Source organism: Sinohyriopsis cumingii, unplaced genomic scaffold (genome assembly GCF_028554795.1).
Source record: "Sinohyriopsis cumingii isolate HCF-2022 unplaced genomic scaffold, ASM2855479v2 utg001392l, whole genome shotgun sequence".
Taxonomy (NCBI): Eukaryota; Metazoa; Mollusca; class Bivalvia; order Unionida; family Unionidae; genus Sinohyriopsis; species Sinohyriopsis cumingii.
In genome coordinates this window covers 607530-634284 of record NW_028315992.1, presented here as the reverse complement: position 1 = coordinate 634284, position 26755 = coordinate 607530, and the positions used below count along the sequence as shown (strand labels likewise).

Here is a 26755-nt window from a genome sequence, read left to right as displayed (position 1 = left end):
ATATTATTTCCTAACTTCCACTGACATGTTCTAAGATAATATCATGAAGCCGTTTCGTTCACATTTCATATACATAGCATATGATTTGTAATTTAATCAAGCGCGCAAATCAAAATCCCTCAAAGAAAAATGGAAACTTCCGGCTATTTGGACACGATAGAAGAAACATATCGTTTTGTATAACAAAATCTATTGACGTAAAAATTCAGATGGTTAAGGATACTGACATTGCTCAGATTCTAATGTATCAATAAATGTGACGTATTTTCTTTATTATTTCACTGACCGTACCAATCATTCAATTCTTTATTTTTAATTTCGTCAGAATAAAATATCTCTTGCTTTCCAAATTGTATAACCACATGCTCATACTTCAAAGAAGGCAAGGACCGTATTGTAAAACGGCGAGTCAAAAGAGACAATTGCATGTCATTCTTTATGCAAATCTAATTATCTTACGACGATTAAATGTGTGAAGAACGAAGTAGTTCCTTAATTCAATCTTGCATGACATTTCGATGTAAGCTCTACATTATGCTTTGATTTCAAATAGATTTGATAATTTTGTGCATAATGATTGAAGTTAATCATCTGTGTAGCAACATATACTGGTCTTGTTACCTTTCTTGTAAAAGTTATGTCTGTTTAATTTTTAAACAACTGTTTTGAAACATCACCTTCAAATGGCAGGAACAAAATCTAAAAACATGTTGCAGTCTATAAGACGTGAATAACCTTAAGATAATTCAAGTTTCTTCTTTAACGCTTGTGCGCAACTTTTGCTTAGTCAGTAGGAAAATGATTTTGCTGCCTTTGATACATAATTTAGACAAAGAGGTAACCTTTATGACGAAAATATATCTGGCCGATGAGACACAATTTGCATGTTCTGAAAAATTATAATTTGGTGGCTGAACTCTTTTAATTGTAAAAGTTTGAAATGGCAATTTCTGTCCACTTTTTGATTATACTTGTATTACAGGAAGGCTGTCTACAAATGGGGTCAATGGCGTACCAGTTTTATTCAGTGGTAGTCATCCGGTCATGCAAGCCATGAATCTGTGGAGTGGAATAAAACTTCAGGCTGGAGGTAAAGTTGTAATTTCTAACTACAAAACAGATTTCATTTTTTGGTAGGTTAGAAGGGCAAGCTCAAAATCCATGTCGCGAATTTGCGTTTTATTTGAATGACACAAAGTTCCACAAATCATAAAGCAGGCATGTCATCGATATCATTTTTGTAACTGCAGTGTGCTCAGTCGTAATGGACGAAGATCCGATCCACCCGCTTAGCAACTGTTTCTGGAAGTGTATTATCTTGCAAATGGACATTTTTCTTCTAATGGTTGAATTTAAAGGTACCTCACAAATGTGCCTTTCCCCAATAAATCCTGGTGTGACGAGTACGAGATTGTTATACATATTGTTTCGTAAATTAAATATTCTCCAATATCAACACTCTAACCAGATTTTCATCCATAAAGATTGTGTACATTACTCATTTAAGGTTTAAGCGGCCATCACACGCAGTTTTCACGTGTATGCTAACAAAGTCATGATTATATTTATGTTATAGAACATTCACGTTAAGATAAGTATTTCAGTTTAAGTATTACACTTTATCAATAAATTTATAAAATATCTAATACATGAATAGATGTGTGTGTGTTTGTGGCTCATTCTGAAAACAGAAAGAGTCACTTTGATATTCCTTCTAAATGTAACAGCATAAATGATGACTGACTAAACACTGCTTTAAATGCACAAATATATATATATATATATATATATATATATATATATATATATATATATATATATATATATATATATATATATATATATATATATATATATATATATCAATTGTGCATCTTCTTTGTCTATCGAACTGCATTTTGTTTAAACCTATTAAAATACAAACATAATTGTCAGAAATAGGTAACATCAAACATGTCTAGATTTGTATACATACTTCTATATTAAATTATGTACGTCCTATACAATAATGAATATTTAATATGTTTGAATGCTGGTCACAATTTCTTTCTTTATCACCTCTCTTTTATTTTACTCTCATTACGTAAGTGTTCTATTTTAAAGACTACATTTTCTTGCATTTATCTTTAATAGCTAAATCCATATCGAGTATCACGTCAACATTATAACTTTCTTTCTCCAACAGATGACATGTTCTGTGACATTTATGTGCAATATGAAAATAGTTTACATCTATAACATAATTCATATAGCCACCATCATTATCGTCGTCGTCATCGTTGGTTGTCACTGAGCACTTAATTTAAATTTTTAATTACAATGAAGGAACAGATACATAAATGCATGCTTTCTCTTTTTTTCAGGCTCCATTTTTACTGTTGACACCCGAATTAGACAAGCAACTGTAGGCATCACGGGTGCCTCGCAGGGGTTGAAAATTTTGAAGACTGTAATACATTCCTGCAGCGATGCAATTCGAATATCTAATGGAGTGGAATATAACAACATTTCTGTGATAATCGAATCGAGACTTGTTTTCAATGAAAGAGGGATCGTTCTGCATGGTAGCAATGCTGTCCCCTATATTACCATAGAGAAAACAGAAATCATGTTGAATACAAAGAGTGGAGTTGTTGTGGAAAACTGGGACCGTACATTGCAGGATCCTTCAGCTACAACAAAATTGAACCTGATTAGCTGCAAATTAAGCAGGAATTCACAACATGGACTTGAAACATCGCAATCTAATCCAGGGCATATTCGGGTTGAAAATTGTTCTTTTGAACAAAATTCGCAGCAAGGAATATATGTTTACAGGTGGTACAGTTATGGCAATAGCATGAACATGACGGTATCTTCTTCAAACTTTTATGGCAATGGTGGGCGAGGAATTTATATTAATCAAGTCTACATTGATTCATTTGCTCTTATGTTAAACAATAATAACTTCACGGGAAATCTAAATCAGGCATTGTATATGTACGTTACTCCTGCATATGACCGAACTACCTTTATTACAATTATGGAAAATGTATTTTCATTCAGCCCTGGACAGATGTATCCCCTTGAATTTCAAATTACAAGAAGAATGGAGTTCCAGTTTCAGAATAACACTTGTATGGAATCTCCTGGATGTTTAATTCTAAAGAGCAGCATTGATACGGAAGCAGTCATCACGAACAATCGATTTAAGAACATATACGGGGTTTCAAACAGTGTCGTAAGTTCGGATAAGGCTGTACTCCTTTTCACTAACAATAAGGTAGAAAATTGCAGTACGTCGACTCTTCTTGAAATCGGAAGTGGCTTTGATCATGTCATAAAGCACAATAACTTTACCTCAAACAGTGGCATATCGTGTCTTCTTAAAGTTATGACCCTATTTGATAAAGACAAGTTTATCTTGGCTCCTGAAAATTATTGGGGAGACACTAACATTACAACAATAAAGCAGAAAATATGTGACTTTTATTTAAACGTTGCGGTGGCACGTGTCAAATTGCAGTTTTATTTTGCAGACCCTTCCATGGACAATGGGACTCTCACACACATAGATAATGAGGATAAATTTGATGATATTCCACAGTTATTGAATGGTTCTTACTTGTATGGAGGCATTATTACAGGCACACTAAACGGGGTAGACCAGGCAAATACCCCAGTACTTGTAAACCGGAGTATTCTAATAGAAAAGGCAGGAATATTATGGATCCTTGGAAACAACGTATCGTTTACAGAGAATAGGGGAATCGCTGTCAAAGGTTTATAGATTTGTTTTATATATCAATTTTGCATTAATTCAAGTATTTGCGAAGAAAACATTATTTAGTATTTGGGCTAGTTATTATATTCGAAAATAAACTATTTATACTGTCTTTTTAATTTCGAACAATGCTTGTTCGAATGTAAAGAGGTATCAAATAGTTGTCATTTGGTCTAATATGCAATGAAACATAACAGGCCCACAACGTCCTCAAAGTAATCACGTTGCATTGCTGAAAACGATTCGATACAATATTATCTTATGTGTATGGTCCTTCATGTGAACAACTTTGCGGCAAATTAAAGCCTTGAAGATCAAGCTCTTATTTATGTATCGTATTACTAATATTTCTATTTATTGTTCTATTTATTTAATTATCTATATTTATTATTATTATTATTACTATTATTATTATTATTATTATTATTATATGATTATTATTTTTTAAGGTCAGTTATTCGTTGGCAGTAACAGCAGCTTGGTCAATATTACAACTCTTCAATCAAATACAACTGGCCAAGTATGGAAAGGTATCACCATGCATGGAGGAAGTAAGTAGAAATCTTCGCATTTTCACTTCCAACACTAACGATAATATCAGTGCGGCTATCTGCAACTCGATCCTCTGTTTGCTAAATCCACATTATTGTTTTGTCTCTTAACACAAAAATTGTAATACGAGAAAAACCATAGGAATCAATAATTTTTTATTAAATTCCTAGTCGTGTTCTTGACAGAAGTTACCTATTAATGCTTGGCTTTGTTTCGACTCTAAATACCTTACCCAATCCTAATTTCTTAAGAGAACTACCACATCCACGCAAATACATCCTTACCAAATGTTGATTTTTACTGAAAGGAGCTAACTGTTGCCTACCGACCTATATGGCGGTCGGACAGAGCTATCTCCCCTTACTTATAAGACTTGCCGTCAAAGCCTAAGAATATATCAGTTACTATTTCCGCTTGTGCCAAGAAGCACGCTCCCGTCACGAGAGACCTTGCAAAAGTCATAATTCACGTGAAGGATAAACCATTACAAGTTAGGGGAGGTTTTCACTTCTGTGGAAAGTGTCCTCCATCAAACGTGTTCTTTTCCTATCCCTTCAAAGTACTGCCTCAATCTTTTGCTAACACGTTGTCGTAGTCACACATTTAGGTACTTGCACGTGGAGCCTAAGTGGTTTCACTTTAAGTACGGGATATAATTATGTTACGTACGTGCAAGTCTCTAGCGCTTATAAAAATTTGTAAAAGATATGTAATACCATTAATAACGGGTACATATTGGTAAGTTTCTGTTTTTACTTGTAGAAGCAGTCTGAATTCCTCTTATCTGGAGCTTTTTAAGTGCAATATAGAAACTTGTGTACATTTTGTTATTGCTTCCGCTCTGATCGTAGAAGTACAGGTAAGATTTATACCCATGGTTTACCCAGCCGTGTCTCGCTCGTGCTTACTCCTATAAGGGACACTTGAGTCATGTTTCTCTCCAGAAGCAGTCGATCATATTTAAAGAGAACTTTGTCACTCGCACGGGTAACCTATGCGACTTCACAACACACCTTACATATGCATAATTTCGTCATTTCTTGTGAATTTGCTTTACCACGACATCCCTAGCCTTGAAATGCCATACTTCAATGATTCTACCTGTGCATGCCGTGCTATACCTTCCCTACAGGTAGCATTGTAATTGCGATCGTTTGTTATCACTATCACATAATTACAAGTAATCATCATACCAAAGACTTGTAAACATGGTACTAACAGCTGCCTCGCTTGGCGCTCAGTATTAAGAGGTTTGTGTTATGACTGGTCGACCTGGTGACAGGATAATGTGATTGGATGGGACATAATGTTTCATGTCTGCGGCATGATTCCCCAGTGCTAGACTTCACTATAAACTCCCACACTTCAGACATCGTAGCGATATGACTGAAAAATTGTTAAAGCTACTTCAAAAATCCAAATCACACAGTCTCATTTAGTATAGCTCTGCGCCTGCACAATATTCAAACATCACATGTGCAGCACCACAAGCTTATAATTCTTCTCCTTATAGGTGGTAATGCTATCATATTTTACCTGTATGATTCATTGCTTTATAGATTATATGTAATCAATTTCTGTGTCAACAATTTTAAGATTTAGATCTTCTCGAATACTGCGTTCTGACAAACCGGTGCATGGCTATAGTTTTAAAGGTTTTGCTCTATTAGTTTAATAGAGAATAACTATGGGCAAGCCGCAAAAACACACATCTCATGGCGAGGACGTCAGAAGCCTGCATGCTGACTTTTCCTCAGTATGAAATTTGTGGAGGAGAAATGAGATAAATCAAATTACCCTTCAGCCACAAATCTCCTGATATTAAAAGGCTCTGAAAGAGCTATATCACCCAGGTCCCCACCAGATGATCAGCATGTATTGTCGACTCGCTCTTTATTGCCTTCTCTGAGATAGACGCGATTCCGATTGCCGAACATTCAGGTACAGAACTAACAAATAGCCATTTTCCATCTCACTCAACAAACATTCCAACGATTACATGGATCAAACATCCTACAACCCGTCCCAACGGATATTCCTAACGATATCCTTCCCAATGGTTGGCCTACGTCCGCTGCGAACGACCTTGGCCATATTCACGGGATCACGAAAAATCAATAGCATGGGCTCAGTCACTACCAACCTGGCTTCCAGTACCTCGAACCCGACTTTGTGCAGTGAACAGTGTAAACCCTCATACCACATCGAGACTCATTCGGCACGATGACACGAATAGTTACTTACGCTTCAGTTACGTCGCTTCGCAATTATTCAAAACTCTGCCACGAAACGTAACTCTTTACTCAGCTAATTTCTCGAAAACACGGTTTCTAATCCAAGCCGTTCTACGAGTTTTGAAAGCGACAGAACTCACGACCCTTCTCCAGCTAAGTCCAGCGCATTGCCGGGGACCTTATCCTCACGTCATGCAACCCAGTTAATGTTACTTGATCTGCAGTGCTGTCATCTATTCTACAACATAAGATGACAGATATAGACTTCCGAGCCTCAATTGAGGACGTTATCCACCTTTGACCGCTGACAATGTGTCCTCCTCCTCCTACATCAGCAACATAAACAGACCTTCAACATATGTTGATCTAGCAACGTTCTGACTAGTCTCCCTCATCAATTAGTTGTTGGTTATACCTTTGCCACACACCAGTCTTCCAACTGGAACACCAGTAGTTGACAGTGATATCACCACTTAGGGGATGACAAAGGCGCATTACATACATATGCCACTGATGTCACTTGGCATTTAGTGCGTAAAGCAGTTGCCGTGGCTTCGACGTTGTACTTTAGTCTCTAAAGCTATTTTCCAACAAGCAGAACATAGCTTATTTTCTTCCACTTCGAATCCCTCAGGTCACGCTTGGGAGTGGGTTTCACGAATAGCCTGTATACTGAACAAAGCAGCTCATAACAATTTGTTCAGTGCAGTAACCTCAGCTACAAAGTTACAACTGGCAAAACGTAACTTAGTGATCTTTGCCTGCACTTTCCTGAAGGACCGCTATAAGTCCAAGATAAGAGCACAGGCCTTTTCCGCGAACCTTCTCTTTCACGGCTAGATTGAGAAATTCTACAAACAAGCCTCCAAGGAGACCAGTTCCGCTTTCTGCCACAACTATAGCGTCGATATAGGGTTAGTACGGGAAATAAACCAAACTACACAAAGCCCACTCACTGGAAACTCTGAAACCGTCCTATGGACGCTTTGCTCAGCGAAAGCCACAGTTCTGGCATACTAAAGAGGATTTAACACTGAAAGGGTCGTATCATTTTTCTAGACTTATTTTGATCCTAAATACAAACGGCATTCTGCGTCTGGTCATTGACCTACGCGCCCTCAGTCAAATTTTCCGCACCCCTTGGTTCTCAGTGGAAACACATCAGCGTATTTTTAATGCCATCCATGAAAGAGACTTCTCTATCAGTGTGGCTTTAAATGGTGCATATCTTCATGTCCCTATTAACACGACCTCCATGTTGTTCATGCGGTTCGCCTACAACGTGTACCAATTCAGAGCACTGCCACTGAGGATTAGGAGCAGCCCTGGGGCTTCACTCGTCCTATGAATCCAGTAATGGTGCATGTCCGGGTCATTTCTATGTTTGCAACATCAGGTTACCTGGACAACATCCTGTAGAAATGTCACTGAGTTAGATCAAACAAGATATGATATCCCCATTTCCCGATATGGACTTCTCGTCAACAAGGAAATATCGACCTAGTACCATCTTAACAATTTCTGCACCTAGGTACTAAATTCAACACAAAAGCAACATGTTTCGTCTTCCTCAAGATCGGTCATTGTAATCTGAACCATGGTAACACCTTCACTTTCGTGAAATGATATCCGCACGTGAATGTTTCGCCAACTAGGCTTTATCAATGTGGCCACGGACTTCATGGTCCTAGATCGCCTTCCTGTACCCCCATTGTAAATGAATCTTCTGCCCGAATAGAGGCTACACTCTCAACATCCGCGCACAACTGGATCACCATCTGCGACATTGGAGCAATATAACTTCGCTCATTTCGGGTACACGTCTACCAGTGTCCCGCTCGGGATTAGAGTCTGTACCGATGCAAGTGCTGAAGGCTAGGTATCCTACCTGCTACCGCCGGCTCTGCACGCTTTCCCTGGAACGAAATCTTTATATCAATAGGTTCATTGGAAGACACCATTGTGAAAACCATTCAGTGGTAGCAGGAATATTTGCATGGCAAGGGAGTTCCCATTCTCACCTACAATTCTACGGTATAGATTTCTCTCAAAACAAAAGGAGGAACTACGTCCTTCAGAAGTCACGTATTGCAAACGACAATGATGAACCAAGACCCGAGAATTTTTCGTCGTGGTGTGGGATTTTTAAACTGGTTCCGTCAACAACAAATCCACGTAAAAGTTCACCATATCCCAGGACTCCTAACGTACTAGCCGAAGCTTTGTACTTGAACAATTGACTAAAACAGAAAAAGAATGGTCTTTTCTTTCCTCGCTTTTCGTTCTGATATGTACCGATGAGACTGATCCTTGGTGGACCTCTTTCCGACAAAGTGGAATACCAAATCCCAGCCTTCATATTTCCAGTCCCAGACTCAAAGACCGAGCAATCGACGCTCTATCGATAGTTTGGAATATGCCTACCCTACAACACCTTTGCATTCAAAATGTGATACAGAGAGCAGGAGATTCGGAATGTCACCTTATCTTCATTGCACCACTCAAATGGAAGAACTGGTGGAACAACGTCCTCATCAATGTCGCAAAGGGAACTCCACGGAGACTTCGGATTTTTCCTCATTTACTGAAACAACCACAACGGCAGTTGTTTCACTTCTGTCCAGAGCTACGGAATGTGTACGTCTGTTTGATATGAAAGAGGCCCTCAAATAAAACATTTCTCACAACCAGTCGTGAAAGAATCGCTCTGGCAAAAGGTTCCTCCACTATGAATGCACAAGAAAGCAAAAGACACATTTTCAATCAGTGACGCACAAACAAACACATCTTACCTTGCCAGGCATCTAGACCGCAAATAGCTTAATTCCTCCACCTCTTCGTGGAGATAAAGTTTGCAGTGAGTACAATAAAATGATTCATCATCACGTAAGAGTGGATACTGGACAATACAAGGACTTTTCAGACCTACTATCCAACTTTGAGCAGATACGACCATAAACGTTCGCTTTGTAACCAATGTAGAACCTATCTTGGGTGTTAACTGGCTGAACAAGACATATTTCAACCACTTTTATGGGCATCTCTGTCGCACCTTTTATACAAGATCTGCTTTCTCGTTGAGTTAGCGATGGCAGGCAGAATTTGAGAAATACAGACACTATCGGCAGATCCGAACAACGTTCAGTTCCAACAAGATGGGTCAGACGTATTCATAACGGCACTTTTTTATCCCAAATAACTGGTTTCATTCCACCGGTAAACATACTTTGGTCACGAACCCTCTGTTTAATCTGGAAACATAAGCTGAAGGCCAACTATATGAGCCTTTCAGGGCGTTCAAATGGTACCTTATTGGACCAGATCACCCTTCTTTCTTTTCATAAAAGGAGAGGAGTATAAGTCAGAACATGCTATTTCCTCCTGGAATAGCTGGGTTGTTCTTTCGGCATATAGAGAAATAACCCCAGATCAATGATTTTATTACGAATTACGGCTCAAACGTTTAGATCACTTGCCATCAGTCAAGCATTCTACTGGTACTGTTTGCATAACCGACATCATTAAGGCTGTGGCATGGAGATAGGGGCCCACTATGTCTATCTCTCTGTTATCTCTGAGATATGTTATACCAAATGGACAAGTCTGATCTACTATAATTTCTATCCGCACCTGAACCTGTCACCATGTCGAACAACAGTGTAACAACAGGCTTCATCTCGATTTCCGCTGGATTTACGGGCCGAACCTTTTCCTTGTTTGAAGAAGCGTCCCCGTAGATGAAGTCTCCTGAAGTCGAATCTCTCTCGCATATCATACTAGACCACATATTGTATCTCCTAAGTGAAGGGATGCACCTCCCTCCACCTCTTACTTGTTCTCCTAAGGTAATAAGAGTTCGGACAGGACAGGTTCGTTGTAAAGTAAACCTTGTCCAATGGTGCCAGTCCGCTATCTATTCTTGCTGACCTGGAGCTCTTTAGGCCATGTCACACACTGCAAACAACTGTCCTCTGACGAAGTTCCACGGTTGACTGCATGCGCTGCACGCTGCTGCTGATGATGTTGTTAAATGGCTGAGCACGCGCTGCACATGATAATATATATATATAACGTATTTAATGCAGAAAACAATTTTTCCTAGCAAAATATGTTTCTTCGACAATACTTACTCAATTATAATATACATTCACCCACCCGGTCTCCTCACAGTTACATCCATATAGAGCGTGCCTTCCGCCCCAGTAGTGACATGTATTATTAGGCTTTTCCGCAAGTTATGTACCAAACGGGAAATAACTCTGACCGACCGTTAGATAGGTCGGCAGACAACTTTTAGCTCTCCTCACCTGAGAGGAGTATTGGGAGTGGGGTGCTGGATTTGGGAAGTAGTAGAAGTTATCTTAAAGTATTATCACTGAGTAAGTATTGAAAAAATAATTACACAAGTGAAGTTTTAATACGAAATTGTTAAAACCGGCCACACACCAATTAACAATTTCAACGAGTGCCACTTTACGAGTTAAATATATCCCTATTTATACCAACATACTGTTGAGTTTTATATTAAGTTCATGAAAGCAGAGGATGTCGACTTGCAATGAATTTTTCCTTATTTGTGTTCATGTGGTAAAAGGCTCTAACTCTGATAATAGTACAATTTCCGAATTATTACACAATATTACCACACTGATTTTCCATATATCCTTCCTATATAATGCCTCATTATGTGTATTTTTTCGTATTATAAATGGAACTATCCGTCAGATCTGTCAGATTTCAGAGTTTAGCGTCTGTTCAATACATATGTTAGCATCGTATGAGTTTAGAAAAGACTTTGTTTATTTGCTCAACGTGCCTACATTTTCAAAATGTTAAATTATACATCTTTGACAAGTATACAGTCTAGTCGTGCTCAATAACAGACAATAAACATGACAGTCATTAGTCGCTTAATTTTGGTTCATAATACTCATTAATTTGTCCCCAATTTTCCATGGTTTATATACGTAAGTGAGCAAGAAGAAGAACGAGAAGAATGAAATATCTGTATCTTTGGGAATATCACATTCATAAGTGAGACACATTTCAATTAGTGAGAAAAAGAACCACTTCGGTAACGAGATTGGCGCTTCGGCGATAAAGGTTTTTTTTCTCACTAACTGCATTATTTCGAATTAGAAATGAAATATATTGTATTTAAATGATGTATATGTAACTCACAATATAATCCATGATTTTGTTTTTGTTTATATATTTTTGTGTGGGGTTGAGGAGCGGAAACTACGATTGTATTTCAATACTCGAAATTTATTATTATTATTATTATTATTATTATTATTATTATTATTATTATTATTAATTTTAGTATTATTATTATTATAATTATAATTATTATTATTATTATTATTGTTATTTTATTAATAATGAAACATTCCAAGAATAAGTGTAATAGCGGTACCTTTGTTCCCACTTCCTACTGCCGTTTTAATTCATAATGAACGCTGTTTTGAAGTACAAATATAAATAATATGCGATTATTGCTGGTTTGAAAAAAAATCAGATCAGTTGAATTCAGGTATATTAAACGTAACCATTGATTACTATTATACTTTATATATTGAATACGGAAATGAAAACCTGATGAACATATGGCCCATACAATATTTTGATTTATCCTTACGGTTATATGTAGGAAATTATATTATCCAAATTTGAAAAGAAATTCAATCTACATCAATACATTACACGTTGCAAAGACAGTCGACGAAATTATGTTTATATAAAGATAAACTTGCATTGCGCCTGCTGGGAAACAATCCTTCTAATGAAAGACATTATGTAGAGAGGGTGCTTATTTTCTAAATGAATCTTCTCAATCACCTTTTAGCAGTATAAACAACATACTAACCCAAATTTTAGCATCTCTATTTATAATTATCAGCAACATTTCTTTGTCAAATTGTGCAACTTACTTTGCTGGAAAATTACTTTTTCAGAACTGATGTTGACGAATACAAACATCAGCGGCGTAAGTGAAGCTATCACTGTAAAATCACTGAATATTAAAACCCAAACAGGCATCAATGCATCAGAGAATGTCGCCACCGTTAAATCGGTATTTTCATCAGCCATCTCCTTGGAAGTTCGAAGCACCTACGCAAGCAATTCTGGTACCTTCATCAATGTACCGGGTCTAAATGGAGACTTGAGTATTCTAATAGATTCATCACGTTTTAATTTGAACAGACAGACAGTGCTAATTGAGCTGAATGATACACAGAATATCTATATTCAACTCGTTAATAGCACATTTCAAAGTAGCACATCCAATGTCATCAGCATCACTGAACAAAGACCACAGACAAATTTAACACTAGTTAATGTCGATATACAGAATAGTAGATTGAGTAGCGTATCTAGTAATACAATATTGGTTTCTACTTGTTCTGTTCATTTTAGCTTTCGGACACATGGTAGCATTTTCTCCAGTTCATATTATATCATTTACATTAATGCACAATCATCAAACACATTTGCCACCCAAAACTCATTTATTGCTGGTCAAAGAGCGTTCTCTTTTCAGTTCTGCAACAGACAGTTTGAAAATGTGAACGTTAGTCGGGTTATAAGTATTCAAAACAATACATTCTCGACATCATCTAATGGGGAGGATATTTATTACTACAACTGGTATACAAATGATGCAATACACACATTCGATATTCAGGATAACGTTTTTGCACAACCGGGAGTCACAAATAAACAAGGCTTTGTAGTCTACGGTCCATTTTGGTACAATACAGCCAATAATTATTTCATTAGGGAAAATTCATTCTACGGGTATGGAACTGCTTTAAACTTCAATGGAAAGACAAACGAAATTCAGATATCCCATAATACGTTTTTGAATAATTCGTATGTCTTGAAACTAAACAGAAGAGATTACAGTACAGGGTTTGTAAATATATCTGAGAACCGTATAGAACATAACAGTGCTGATGGAATCCTACAGATTCAGCCTTCTGTGTCAGACGAGAACGTTCGAATTCATGTCATCAATAACACATTTATAAATAATACTGGCTCGGTAATTACAGTGTCGGCTCCATTTATACTTCTTAGACATAATTTCTTCGCAAATCAGAATGCCAGTTACAACCTGAGAGTTATCCCTGACATAGGAACGTCATTTGCAGGCAAAGTTATTAATGCTTCTTTAAATTATTGGGGTACCACTGATGTCAACGTTATTGGAAAACAGATATATGACGCAACCTACGATGCATTGTTATCTGATGTCATTTTCCGGCCATATCTCGGATCTATGAATTTATCTAACATTCAAGATGAAGACGCCGCATTCGTAAGTCCCAACGGAGAAATAGGAGGCATGGTAAAGGAAAATATTTATTTGTCAATTGAAAGAAGCCCTTATTTGGTGACCTCGAACATTGAAATTAAAGAAGAGGGAACACTTACGCTCGGTGCTGGAGTAATCTTAAAATTTAAAGCGAATCTTGGAATATCTGTCTCTGGTAAGTAAAACTGTAAATTGTATACTTTAATCTGCATTTGATGACCTTATTTTTCAAACTGCTCCAATATTGGATTCTAATATATTCTATTTTATAAGTACGTTTTCCAATTTTCATGCGTTCGTTATTTGACTATCGATGAATGTTTTCGATGTTTGCTGGGAAGTTCTCATGAACAGACTGACAGTCAGATACTCATAAACCATGTGTGGACTTGTTTTTCTATCTTGATTCTCCATCTGGTGATATTTATATTGCTATATATTGGTCCATTCTTGTTATATGATGGTAACGGAAACCAGGACTCCGCGAAAATACTTTGTCGTGGATTATATCTTACTTTTTGTATCTAACATAGGTCGAAATTGCACTCTGACATAACATAAAACTCTTACATTGTATGCATGCCCGTTCAAGTTTATGTCATTTATCATATTCTGATAAACAGTTGCTCTCTTGTATTCCCTCCTGTAAACCACCATATTACCCTTTTCAGTTTAAATTTCAGGTTCTTTAATAGCTTTAGGTAATACGTCACATCCAGTTCAGCTTTTCTCGGAAAGACATGACCAAAAATGGCGAGGCATAGAGTTCAAGCGAAATAGAGGTACAGTTACTGTTTCAATTTATGTAATAGTAGTGCAATTCAAGGTTATGAGATGGTAGTTAAGTTATACTAGGTTATTTATCTTCCCTATTTAGGATTAGATCATTTAATGTCAACATTTGTCGAATAATGCAACTAGAAATAAAACGACAAAAATGGTATGTCAGCGTGCAAAAATGAATAATGTGGTATAATCAATAACCTTCAGAGAGTCAATTAGACTTAATAATTGATAATTATGTATAGTGTAAAATTTAAATAATAGCAGCGTCATTCGATAAGTTTCAACGAATTTGAAATATGTAAATATAAGCCCACTGGAGAAGAGCACGTCATTTTGAATTTGCGTTAAATGTGGTATCATTATTGATCTCTCCATTAGATTCACGTGTTAGGCTTGGGAGTTTATGCAGGTGAAGCTGTTGCAACGAGCGGGAATTATTTAGTTTCAGATCCGTTCTGGATGCAAGCATTGTCAGGCTTCACATACGGAGTTCGAGGGTGTAGAATATATATATATATATATATATATATATATATATATATATATATATATATATATATATATATATATATATATATATATAATCTTCTTTATATTTGTAGGCAATGTAATGTCAACTTTACGCAGCATCCACGTTAACAATACGCTGAACGGTGTCTCTATCAATGGAAATTTTTCAGAGATAAGTGGTGTTGTATCCAACTTCTCACAAGAACATGGGTTTATCTTCAGCACTACAAAGGATAACTCTTCTTACTATGAAATAAAGGTTGAAAATCTTATTGCTGCCAACAATACTAAAAGTGGAGTTCTCATCCGGTCAGAACAAGTACCAATGAACTATCCAAGGATCGAGATTCAGACTTGTTTAGTACAAGGAAACACCGAAAGTGGATTTAGTGTCGAAGCAAATGCCACAGTAATTATTTCGAAATGTCATATTGTGGATAATCATTTGAGTGGAGTATACATAAACACTGGAGGAAAAACCCATCTCTTCTCATCCATGCTGTCTCTGAACCGTCAGTATGCTTTAAATGCTTACAGGCCCTATGAAATCCTCCTTGAATCTTGCAATGTGTCGAATCATAATTATGGCAGTTATACTTATTGGGGAGCATGGAATACGCGGCAATATATAGAAATCTATCTTGATCAATCATCGCGTCTCAACGTGACCATGAAACGTAATCGATTCGTAAATAATACAGCAGACGGAATTCGTTTATACAAAACTTACTATAGTAGTAGTGAATTCTTCTATACTTTAGAACACAATACATTTCAGAATGGCAATCGAACACTCTTAATTACGGATCAATCGTACTCGTACGCAAACAGTATCGGACACATTACGATTCGTAATAATACGTTCGAGAATATCACTGAATCTGTGTTTCAGTTAGCATATATTGACATAGATAAAGTGTCTACCGTTTGGATAATGAACAACATTTTCAAAAACAGCATTACCGCAAACTTAATTGTCTTTACAGGAAATGTCGACGTTACTTACAATGGTAATATTACCATTTATGAAAACAATTTTCTAGACAATAAAGTAAAGTCAACAATCGTGTTGAACACTTACTACGATAATGTAACAATATCTAAAAATATTTTCAAAAATATAGGATCTGAATGTGAAGTATTGGGACCAGACTTCAAAAGTACCTTTAAGATTGATGCCAAATTCAACTTCTGGGGCGAATCAAAAGGGGAGAGGGTTGTAGAAAAGGTGTGCGGTTTTGAAAAAAACATGACAAAATCTTTCATTTACTATGTTCCATATTATATTGATGTCAACATGCAAGTAAAACTTGCACAGGAACAAGACACATTCAACCTAGATGGCGCCCTAGGAGGAGAAGTGACAGGGGTAGTCAATCTATTAAAGCAGATGTCACCGTATAGAATTACTCGATCGATCATGTTGAGGTAAATCGTTCAATTTTCAATACGATATTTGGATCAAAGAATAATAAACTGTTTCTGACGAACGATTTCATACAAATATTTTCAAAACGTTTTGTGTTTATAAATATAATTTATTTGAATTTTGACATGTGTAACTATTTGAACTGCGTCCTGTCTCAGTCGCAATAAATGACAGTCTTTTTCACTTGGTAAACTTTACTTACCATGTTGGTGCACTTAAATATTGTATCGAATCAACGCAAATTTGTTGCTTTAATCTTTCTAAGATATAAATGTAATGTTCTTCCAAAGTGAAATTTGCTATCCATTCTTTTGTTTTGAAATTATATTATGAAATATCAGTGGATTTTCACCAGACGAAATTCTTACAATTTCTTCTAAACCAATCCTTGGTTCAAATGTAGTGCTCCACCAAAGTAGCACTTGCTATACTCTTTTGAGTATGCATATAGCAAACATCTGAATTCCAGGAACGATTCAAGACTCGTCATCGAAGATGGGGTGATACTTCAGTTTGAGAACGATCGCGGAATTTATGCATTGGGTAAGTATGCAAAATTGTACCTGGTCACAAATTATATAATAAAAAAATGGAATATGCGACATTTTCACAATTTAAAAAATGTTTTAAAAATTATTCCTGTTTAAAGATAAAGTATTTTTACTATATATATATATATATATATATATATATATATATATATATATATATATATATATATTGAGAGAGAGATAGATAAATAGATATATAGAGATATATAACTCACACCAAGTCTTGATACAAATCAAATGAAACCCTTAGTTTCCGCCGAATTGTTGACAAATAAGACAATGTTGGAAAAAAAAATATAATTTTTTTGAAGTTCGCATTGAATGTTTGAAGATGATTTAGCTCATTTAATTGTATTCGTAATGGGAGATGAGGATGTAACATTCAGGGACCACTATAACGGACTTGACATCTCATTTTACTTTTTACAATTGAAGATAATATATCCTTGACATAAATTTCATCTTTGCCATTATACCCAGCCTCCTCTGCCAGAAGTTGTATATTAGTTTTCTCCATTATTACAACATTTACTTTGTTTTCTCGTTACCATTCCGAGAGGATCACCTGGACCCTAATTAAGGAATATTTCTTACCAGTGTTAATTATATTTCGTACCAGTGTTAATTATGTGTATTGTCTTGCTTAGGTTCCTTACACACCAGAGGGCTTGCCGACTCAAGGATAGTATTAGAGGGATCTAATGCATCTAGATGGTTTGGGATTATTCTGAATTCAACAGTCGCAGGTACATTATTGACATTTTTATGACAGATCTTGCATTTAATAACATCTTACCTCATTTTGTTAGACGATGTATCATTGCCTAATTGACGACATCTCTGGTATAAACCAATTAGGTCTTGATAGTTTCTCTTCAAAAGGTGATTCACTCGTTATTTCTTCCTTTCTTTACCCCTTCCACTACTCCAAAGAGTTAAATTCCCGCGATAGGTGTATCTTTCTCTCCGACGATTCGCTCTTTGATCATCCCTATCGCTCCTCAAACCTAAGATATGAATGCGGTCTGTAAGTAGTGTTGGGTTTTTGTAGTTCTTTAGATGAGAATTTGATGTCATGAAAAGCATACTAACATTTATTTTCCGACGTTCTGAACATTACATCAATTACTGATAATTATTTGTCTAGCCTTTAATGAGACTACTAGCGAGTTAATGTTTCCACTAACCTGAATCGGTGTTTAGACGATTATATAAATGTTATGATAATGTTCCACTAACATAATGTACTAGATATATGTGCGACACTTGAATATGTTAAATTATAGGGACGAATAAATGGCGAATTTCGCTCTTAAATATATATCACAATATTTAGAATATATTCCCTATCTTCAAATATTTCTTTCTCAAATGTGAATGACGATAGTTCAGTTTGTCGTTATTACTGTTATCATAATACCATATACTCATCCTAAGTATAATTAAATAGTTCATGTAAGGCCTGGTCCACCTGTCTCGGTTTTTACGGAAGGGGCAAGATCAACGAGAATGGTCAGCGACTGCTGGAGATGTGCTGCTCCCACAGCCTATGTGTGACAAACACTTTCTTCAAATGCAAGGAGATCCACCAGGTGTCGTGGAGACACCCACGTTCACGCCACTGGCACCAGCTAGACCTCGTCATCACCAGGCGTGCAGAACTGGCCAGTGTCCTCCTTACCCGCAGCTTCCACAGTGCCGATTGTGACACGGACCATTCCCTGGTGGCCAGCAAGGTGCGAATATTACCCAAGAAGCTGCACCACGCCAAGAAGAAGGGTCACCCACGTATCAACACCTACTGTGCAAGCAACCCAGAGAAAACACAGCAGTTCATCAGCAAACTGAAGGAAGCCCTCACCAAAGTGACACCTGATGACACCATTGATTCCAAGTGGTCCCATATCCGTGACTCTGTGTACAAATCAGCCATCACAGCTTACGGGAAGAGGGAGCGAAAGAATGTCGACTGGTATGAGGCAAACTGGGAGGAGATGGAGCCCGTGACTGAGGCAAAGAGGAAAGCCCTTCTGGCATACAAGGCTGCACCTAGCCCCAGAACACTACAAGCCCTCAGGATTGCAAGGAATAACGCCCAGAAGACCGCCCGCCGCTGTGCCAACACCTACTGGCTGAACCTTTGCAACAGTATACAGACAGCTGCTGACACCGGGGATACAAGAGGAATGTATGAGGGTATCAAAAAAGCGAGAGGCCCCCCCCCAGCTACAAGACCGCCCCCCTCAAGTCCAAGACGGGCGAAGTCATCACAGACCAGGGGAAACAACTGCAGCGATGGGTTGAGCACTATCTTGAGCTATATGCAACCCAAAACAATGTCACTGGAACTGCCCTGGACGCCATTCCAGACCTGCCTGTCATGGAGGAGCTAGACACACAGCCCACCCTGGAAGAGCTCGGAAAAGCCATCGATTGCCTTGCCTGTGGGAAGGCTCCTGGAAGCGACGGCATTCCGCCTGAAGTCCTCAAGAGCGGAAAACCAGCACTGCTCCAGCCCCTACACACACTCCTCTGCCTTTGCTGGGAACAGGGATACATCCCACAGGACATGCGTGATGCCAACATCGTCACTTTGTACAAAAACAAAGGAGACCGTAGCGACTGCAACAACTATCGGGGCATCTCCCTCCTCAGCATCGTCGGAAAGGCCTTCGCCCATGTTGCCTTGGCACGCTTGCAGATCCTAGCCTCCCGCGTCTACCCAGAATCCCAGTGTGGATTTCGAGCCGGCAGGTCAACTGTAGACATGATCTTCTCACTACGTCAGCTGCAGGAGAAGTGTCGCGAGCAGCGGATGCCCCTCTACATTGCCTTCATAGACCTGACGAAGGCGTTTGACATGGTTAGTCGGAGTGGACTCTTCAGACTCCTGCAGAAGATCGGCTGCCCCCCACGTCTGCTTGCTGTCATTATGTCGTTCCACGAGAACATGCACAGCACAGTGTGCTTCAATGGCGCAACATCTGAAGCATTCCCAGTCGTTAGCGGAGTCAAACAAGGCTGTGTCCTTGCACCGACGCTCTTTGCCATCTTCTTCTCCATGCTTCTCCAGTACGCATTCAAGGACTGCAGCGAGGGAGTGTACATCCATACCAGGGCTGACGGCAAGCTGTTCAACATCGCCCGTCTCCGTGCTAAGACTAAAGTCACAGAGGTACTCATCCGTGAATTGCTCTTTGCCGACGATGCAGCCTTGACATCACACACGGAAGATGGACTCCAGCAGCTGGTATGCTGCCTCTCCCATGCATGTAAGGAATTTGGACTGACCATCAGTTTGAAGAAAACAAATGTCATGGCACAGGACACAGACTCCCCTCCCTCTGTCTCCATCGATGGGTACAATTTGGAAGTTGTCGAGAACTTCACATACCTCGGGTCTAACATCTCCAGCTCACTCTCCATTGATTCTGAGGTGGGCGGCAGGATTGCCAAGGCAGCAGCAGTGATGGCCAGACTTAACCAGAGGGTCTGGAACAACCCCAGCCTCACAGAGAAGACCAAACTGCGTGTCTACCAAGCGTGCGTGCTCAGCTCACTTCTCTACAGCAGCGAAACATGGACCACCTATGCAAGACACGAGAGGAAACTCAACAGCTTCCACCTGAGATGTCTGCGGCGCATTCTGCACATCCAGTGGCAGAACAAAGTACCCAACACAGAGGTTCTAGAACGCGCCAACATGAACAGCATGTTCTCCATACTCAGCGAGAGGCGCCTTCGCTGGCTCGGCCATGTCAAGAGAATGGACCCTGGTCGCATTCCCAAGGACCTGTTATATGGGGAGTTAGCAGAAGGTGCACGACCAACTGGACGACCACATCTGCGCTACAAAGATGTTTGCAAGAAGGATATGAACACAGCAAACATCAATGTCAACGACTGGGAGAGCTGTGCAAACAACCGTTCCAGCTGGCGTCTAGCTGTCAGGCAGGGAGTTCAAAACGCAGAGGAAAAGAGAAGAATAAAGCAAGCTGAAAAGAGAGCTAAAAAGAAGGATAAGCAAAAGCGTACTTTGGAGCTATGCCATCGTCACTCGTAGACGGACGGATGCCAAGAACGTTATTACTGTTATCATAATACCATATACTCATCCTAAGTATAATTAAATAGTTCATGTAAGTTTTTTTATATATTATTAGCGTCCATTTCGTAGTTATATAGGTGCCGCTCTAATGATTTTTACCTGTAATGTCTCTTAGGTAGTCTTTACTTCATGTAATATTGTCATGCAAGTGATAATATAGCGTAATTTCGCTATGAATCAATTAAGACGCTTGATTTAATTTATCTGTGCATGGTGTGGACTATAGGAAACACAGTGATTTTGCTGTATTGTTTTCTCCGCGGTCATGTACTTACAGGTAAGTTTTATATCTATAGTTTAGTCAAAGTTACTATGAGCGAGGCTTATATGAATTAACTTATATTTATATAGACAGTCAGTTGGCCTTCCCTACAGGTAACATTTATTACAATTGATATTTTAGCGTATTCTTCATAAACATTAATAGCAACTATCCAAATCTCTGCTTGAATGGGTAGTCAGGTGCGCATATTTATAGGTAATTGATCATAGTGTGAAACCCTTCATCTCTACTGCGAATTTCAAAGCATAACAGGATGCGTGCTTCGCTGAATCTGTATATATTGTTTGTTCTCTTTTGTCTTATAGCTTTAGACCATGAGCAAGATCGGAATGGCAACCGCTCAACATGGGTAGCTTATTGCTGTTGTCATTCTTCAAATACGTTACAGATATGCATATTATGGACATAAGTTAATGGGCGGGGAAATCGCAGAAGCACACCTTCAGAGACTGGCATGTCATTAGTTTTCACACTCGGGTTCGACACCATATCTCTTGCTGGATAGCGTGATAGAGAGTAAAGTAACAGTGATCGTGGATTAATATCCCATACCCTGCCCCACCATCATGAACTGAACAAAGGCAGGCCAGCCACTATGGCCCTGTACTTGACCGGTCTCTGTCTTATACCTGTGATCTTAATGTATCACGACCACAATCGATAATTCAGTAGCAGTCACCAAACTAACGACCTTACCCATTCTCACGAACCCATATTATTCAGGCACTCTCAATGGCCTATTGTAACCACATAGTGCCTAAAGGCACTCCCTGAGTAATATGCCCAGCGTAGTACCTCAGAATCAACGAGATATATCTTCACTTTGTGCTCAAGCATTTGCCACACAAATGAAGTATGTACTTACCAGCGGCCTGGACGTCACCCCATCAAGCTCGAGATGTTCTGCGAGCTAGATAGGCACCATACTCGACTATTCTCCAGGTATTTCACAGGCAAGACCTTCATCCACATTCAAAGGAAATTTCCCGCAAGTCCCCTTGACCTTTTCGTTTTTGTCTTTTTTCTTTACGCATCGATACTCACCCAAAATCCGCAAACAAGCCACGTCCCTCACTATTGCAGATAAAGCGGAGTTATTCTTGGGACTATTAACAAAACGATATAAATGACACAATATACATGGCACAAGCCACTGGAAAGCAGTCCACCGAATATACAACTGTCGCAACCTCAGTTCTCCTGAACAAAAATGGACTACAGGCAGAGAATTTGGGTCCGCTACAGCCCAACATCTAAACAATTATATCATCTTCATGTTGCCTTTAGCACCGACCACGGCATGGAGAAGATCTTGTTCATCCCTACTGAATGGGATAAGATGTGACCCGATAACCTATAAACCCGACAAGTGGTTCCCTAGGAATTCAGGGTAACATTTACCGTCCCTATGCCTTTGTTAATGGTCACGTGAGTCACAAACATACTCTTTCAATTCAATCGCTCTCCTTGTGTCGCGACGAAAACACCTTGATTTGTTCTAAATGTCTTCCACGCGGGAGGCTATACAATCAATGTTGACTTGGAAGATGCGTATCTTTACGTAACCATTCACACAGCTTTAATTTCAGAACACTCTCAGTAGGACTCAGAACCAGCATGAATTTGGAATTCTTATCTGTCCGATAAATCAACTGTGATGAGATATCTCAAATTGCATGTTGGAACGAAGTCTCCCGACGTTTGTGTTTTTTTTTTGCTTGCTTAACATGGTGTCCTCAGCGACAAATCGACATCCACATTCGTCATGTCCCATGCCGCTTTCCCTCCAACAACTCTGATTTTGAAGGTTGTACAGAAGGCAAATGACTCGAAGTGACTCTTCATCTTGATTGCTTTATCCAAATAAGAGAATCGTGTTATCAACGACCTCATCACTGTCTGGTCAGAAATCACCAGGAATCGAAAATGTCATCGTTTGTTCAAGTAACAGCTGCGGCAGGTGTTTTGATGCATCCCAGAGTAACTGAACCTGCTTGTCTTGATAGCATTACACAAACCCTCAGGAACAGACTGTTCTCACAACCAGTAGCTGAGATATCGCTCGAGCGAGACGGCTTTCCACTTTAAAAGTGTATGAAAACAAATGGGATCTTCACACTGTTGCGTTCCCAAGAAGACAACATACCACTGCAGACATCTGTGTCTCAAATATCTAACTTCTTACTATGTATGTTTGACAAGAAACAATTAATACCAATCAAGCGCTTTCGTTTCACACGTACTGACACTCTGCATCATCGTGAAAGAAAGGATACCGAACAAAACAAAGGCCTATCCGCTATTCCTTTAATCTCAATGTATTGTACGGGAACATTTCGACCTAGGAAGTGTTAATTAAAAAGGGCATAGCCGCAAGGTAAAAATCCCACACCTCTTCCTACACCTACCTGAGGGAAAGGATAACATCAGCACGAACAGTCTTGTCTTTAAAGGTGAGTTAGTGCTTCCGCATATCTGAAAATAAGTCCAGGCCAAACGTACCTCAGCAACTAAAGTGAGGGCAGTTTGAAGACACACTGCATTTGAGCGAAACTGTTCTCTATCTATTATTATCGATTTCTTTCTATAGAGAATCGAGTTCACCTCTCCGTCCTTAACTCAGAGATCTTTAATCCTAAAAGGCACACCTGTATCTGCTGTTGCATATAGTCGTTTCGCAAAACTTTACAGTCTCAGGCCGTTCAAATTCTTCATCAGGACGCAGGTAATCGACTGCTCTTGATTTGCAGGAAGAAACATATTTCGATGTTGCAATTGTTCCTCAGACGAATATAGTTTGTTCTCCAGTCGGGTTATCTAGAAATTGTCTCACACACTTAGCACACCTCATATCGTATATCCTTGGTAAGAAGACGTATCTTCTCCACCTCGAACCTATTATCTTAATGTATTATGATTGTGTAACGTAGTTGAGTAAAAAAACAATCTTTGTCTAGAAAAATGTTTCTTTAGTTATACTTACTCGTTTACGATATACATACACACACAACTCCACAATGGCATCAATATGGAGAGTGTCCTGTCTATTCTAGCAAAACCACTCGCAACCTATCATGGTTACGTCCATACAGATAGAAACCATTTTGATCTAACAGTAATTGAAACATTTTTTATATGTTGCGCCAATACATGTTCCAGTGTCAGAACAATATACCTTCCATCTAAGTGGACAGATAACTTTTATATTGTTCGCTAAATGTATCAGCCTGGATGGGCTGAATTTGCGAGGCACAATTATTTGTCCTAACCTAATATATTAGAAAAGAGGTTTCCTTATACGCGCCATTTCATTATAAGTGGTCATACAAAGAGCAACTATATATATATATATATATATATATATATATATATATATATATATATATATATATATATATATATATATATATACAAAACTTCTACAATCATATATATTTACCACTTCTCCGAATATTAATATTTGCTTATGAAACTTTTCGCTTTTATTCCCATTCTACCATTTTTTCTTCTTCAGATGAGTCAAGGCTGAACTTTACACAGATTTTACGAACGCGATTTGGAATACAGACTCAGAGTCCATATTTTGTTATATCGTCGTGCATTATCTCAGATTCGTCCGGGTTTGGACTTGCTATGAGTCTCGAGCAAGGAGCCACCATTCATGATTTCTTGGGAACAATTATCGAGAACACGAATGGAGATGGAATTGTTTTGAGAAACAACGGAAACATCTCCATTGTGAACGTTACAGTTCGGAATGCATCGTCGCGAGGAATATATTTGAACTCAGACTGGGGTCAATTCAAACTAAGCAGAAGCATTATACGTAACTGCGCCAAAGCCATCGAAGTGATATTCGGTTCCACAAATGTTGCCGGAAATTTCTACATGGAGAACTGCACTATTGACAGCAATACAGTTGGTGTATTTATTTCAACTCAGAATTACTACAGTATTAATACCATTAACTTATTTAAAAATAACTTCATGAATAACAAGGGACTAACTTTGGATGTAAATGCTCCATCATATCAGTATTGGTACGTGTATGACAATGGATTTACAAGACAGATTGACATAGGGTATAACTACTTTGAGAATAATGGAGACATCATGTTAAAAACATGGAACTTAATGAACTTAACATTTCATGATAATATTGTGAAGAAGGGTAACAAGACAAGTTCTACTAACCAATGCATGTTACATGCTTTTGCTAGTGGAAGTTCTGATCTCGCTTACAGACGATTTGATATTTCAACAAATGTATTTGAGATAAACGATGCATGGTGTGCTATATACATGGATGCGAGCGATTATGTGGTAAATGGAACATTTTTCTATAATAAGCTATTGTCCAACAAAGACAAGGATTCTGTTGTTAAAGTCAATTCCCGGCATTACACATTTTCTCAAAATATTTTCGATAATCCGGGTTCACCATTTGATTTATACGTGACCAAGCAAGGCAACGGTACAATTACAGCTGCACATAATTGGTGGGGTAGTGCCAACCCCACTTTTGTTTCCAATAGAATATTTGACTACAGAAGAGATATTACTCTTTTAAGTGTTAATATAACACCTATTTTGACCGATCAAACGTTCGACTGTTCTGGTGTTAACAACTGCAGTGGACATGGAGAGTGCGTGCGTCCAAATGGTTGTAGATGTATTTCAGGATGGGCGGGACAATCGTGCTCAGACTATGACTGCGCAGGTGTGAACTTCTGTTATGGAAATGGAGAATGTGTCGGACCTGACCGATGCAGTTGTTTGGACGGTTGGACTGGTGATGAATGCATTTATGCTACATGTAACAATGTCAATAACTGTAGCGATCATGGAGTCTGTATTCGACCAAATGTGTGTACATGCGCAGGAGACTTTACAGGCAATGACTGCAGCAGATGCGTTGCTTTACACTGGGGACCGGATTGTAAACCGTGTCCATCTTGTAGAAATGGAGTCTGCGACCTAAACACAGGTATCATTTTCGTAAAAAAACTCCTCTCTGTAAAAGAATTGCATGAAAGAAAAACAATTTCCCTAATTCATTCAAGTTTTATAAGACATTTTTATTTTAAATAAATTATGCTATTATAACACTCAGTTCCCGGCGTCAGTTCATAATCCTCCTAAACTTTATAAAATTGAGAGAATATATAAGGCAAGGATGAAACAATGTCTACATATAATTAACGTTATTTATTCCTGA

The 26755-nt window shown here is 38.4% G+C and overlaps 1 protein-coding gene across 1 annotated transcript; it reads left to right on the top strand.

Annotated features, from left to right (window-relative positions):
- The first annotated feature begins 4301 nt into the window (after positions 1–4301).
- Positions 4302–26628, top strand: LOC149772576 (uncharacterized). The gene is made up of 6 exons (XM_089947630.1): positions 4302–4314; positions 12507–14045; positions 16153–16594; positions 17065–17138; positions 17794–17892; positions 25052–26628. Exons 1-6 carry the CDS (start codon positions 4302–4304, stop codon positions 26626–26628), a joined length of 3744 nt encoding a protein of 1247 aa, XP_089803756.1.
- Positions 26629–26755: the final 127 nt, after the last annotated feature.

What these genes read in the sequence shown, in the direction of transcription:
- LOC149772576 (XM_089947630.1), top strand. An exon ending in ACTCGATCGATCATGTTGAG is followed by an intron (nt 16,595 to 17,064) that starts GTAAATCGTTCA and finishes TCTGAATTCCAG; the next exon opens with GAACGATTCAAGACTCGTCA. An exon ending in TCGCGGAATTTATGCATTGG is followed by an intron (nt 17,139 to 17,793) that starts GTAAGTATGCAA and finishes TGTCTTGCTTAG; the next exon opens with GTTCCTTACACACCAGAGGG.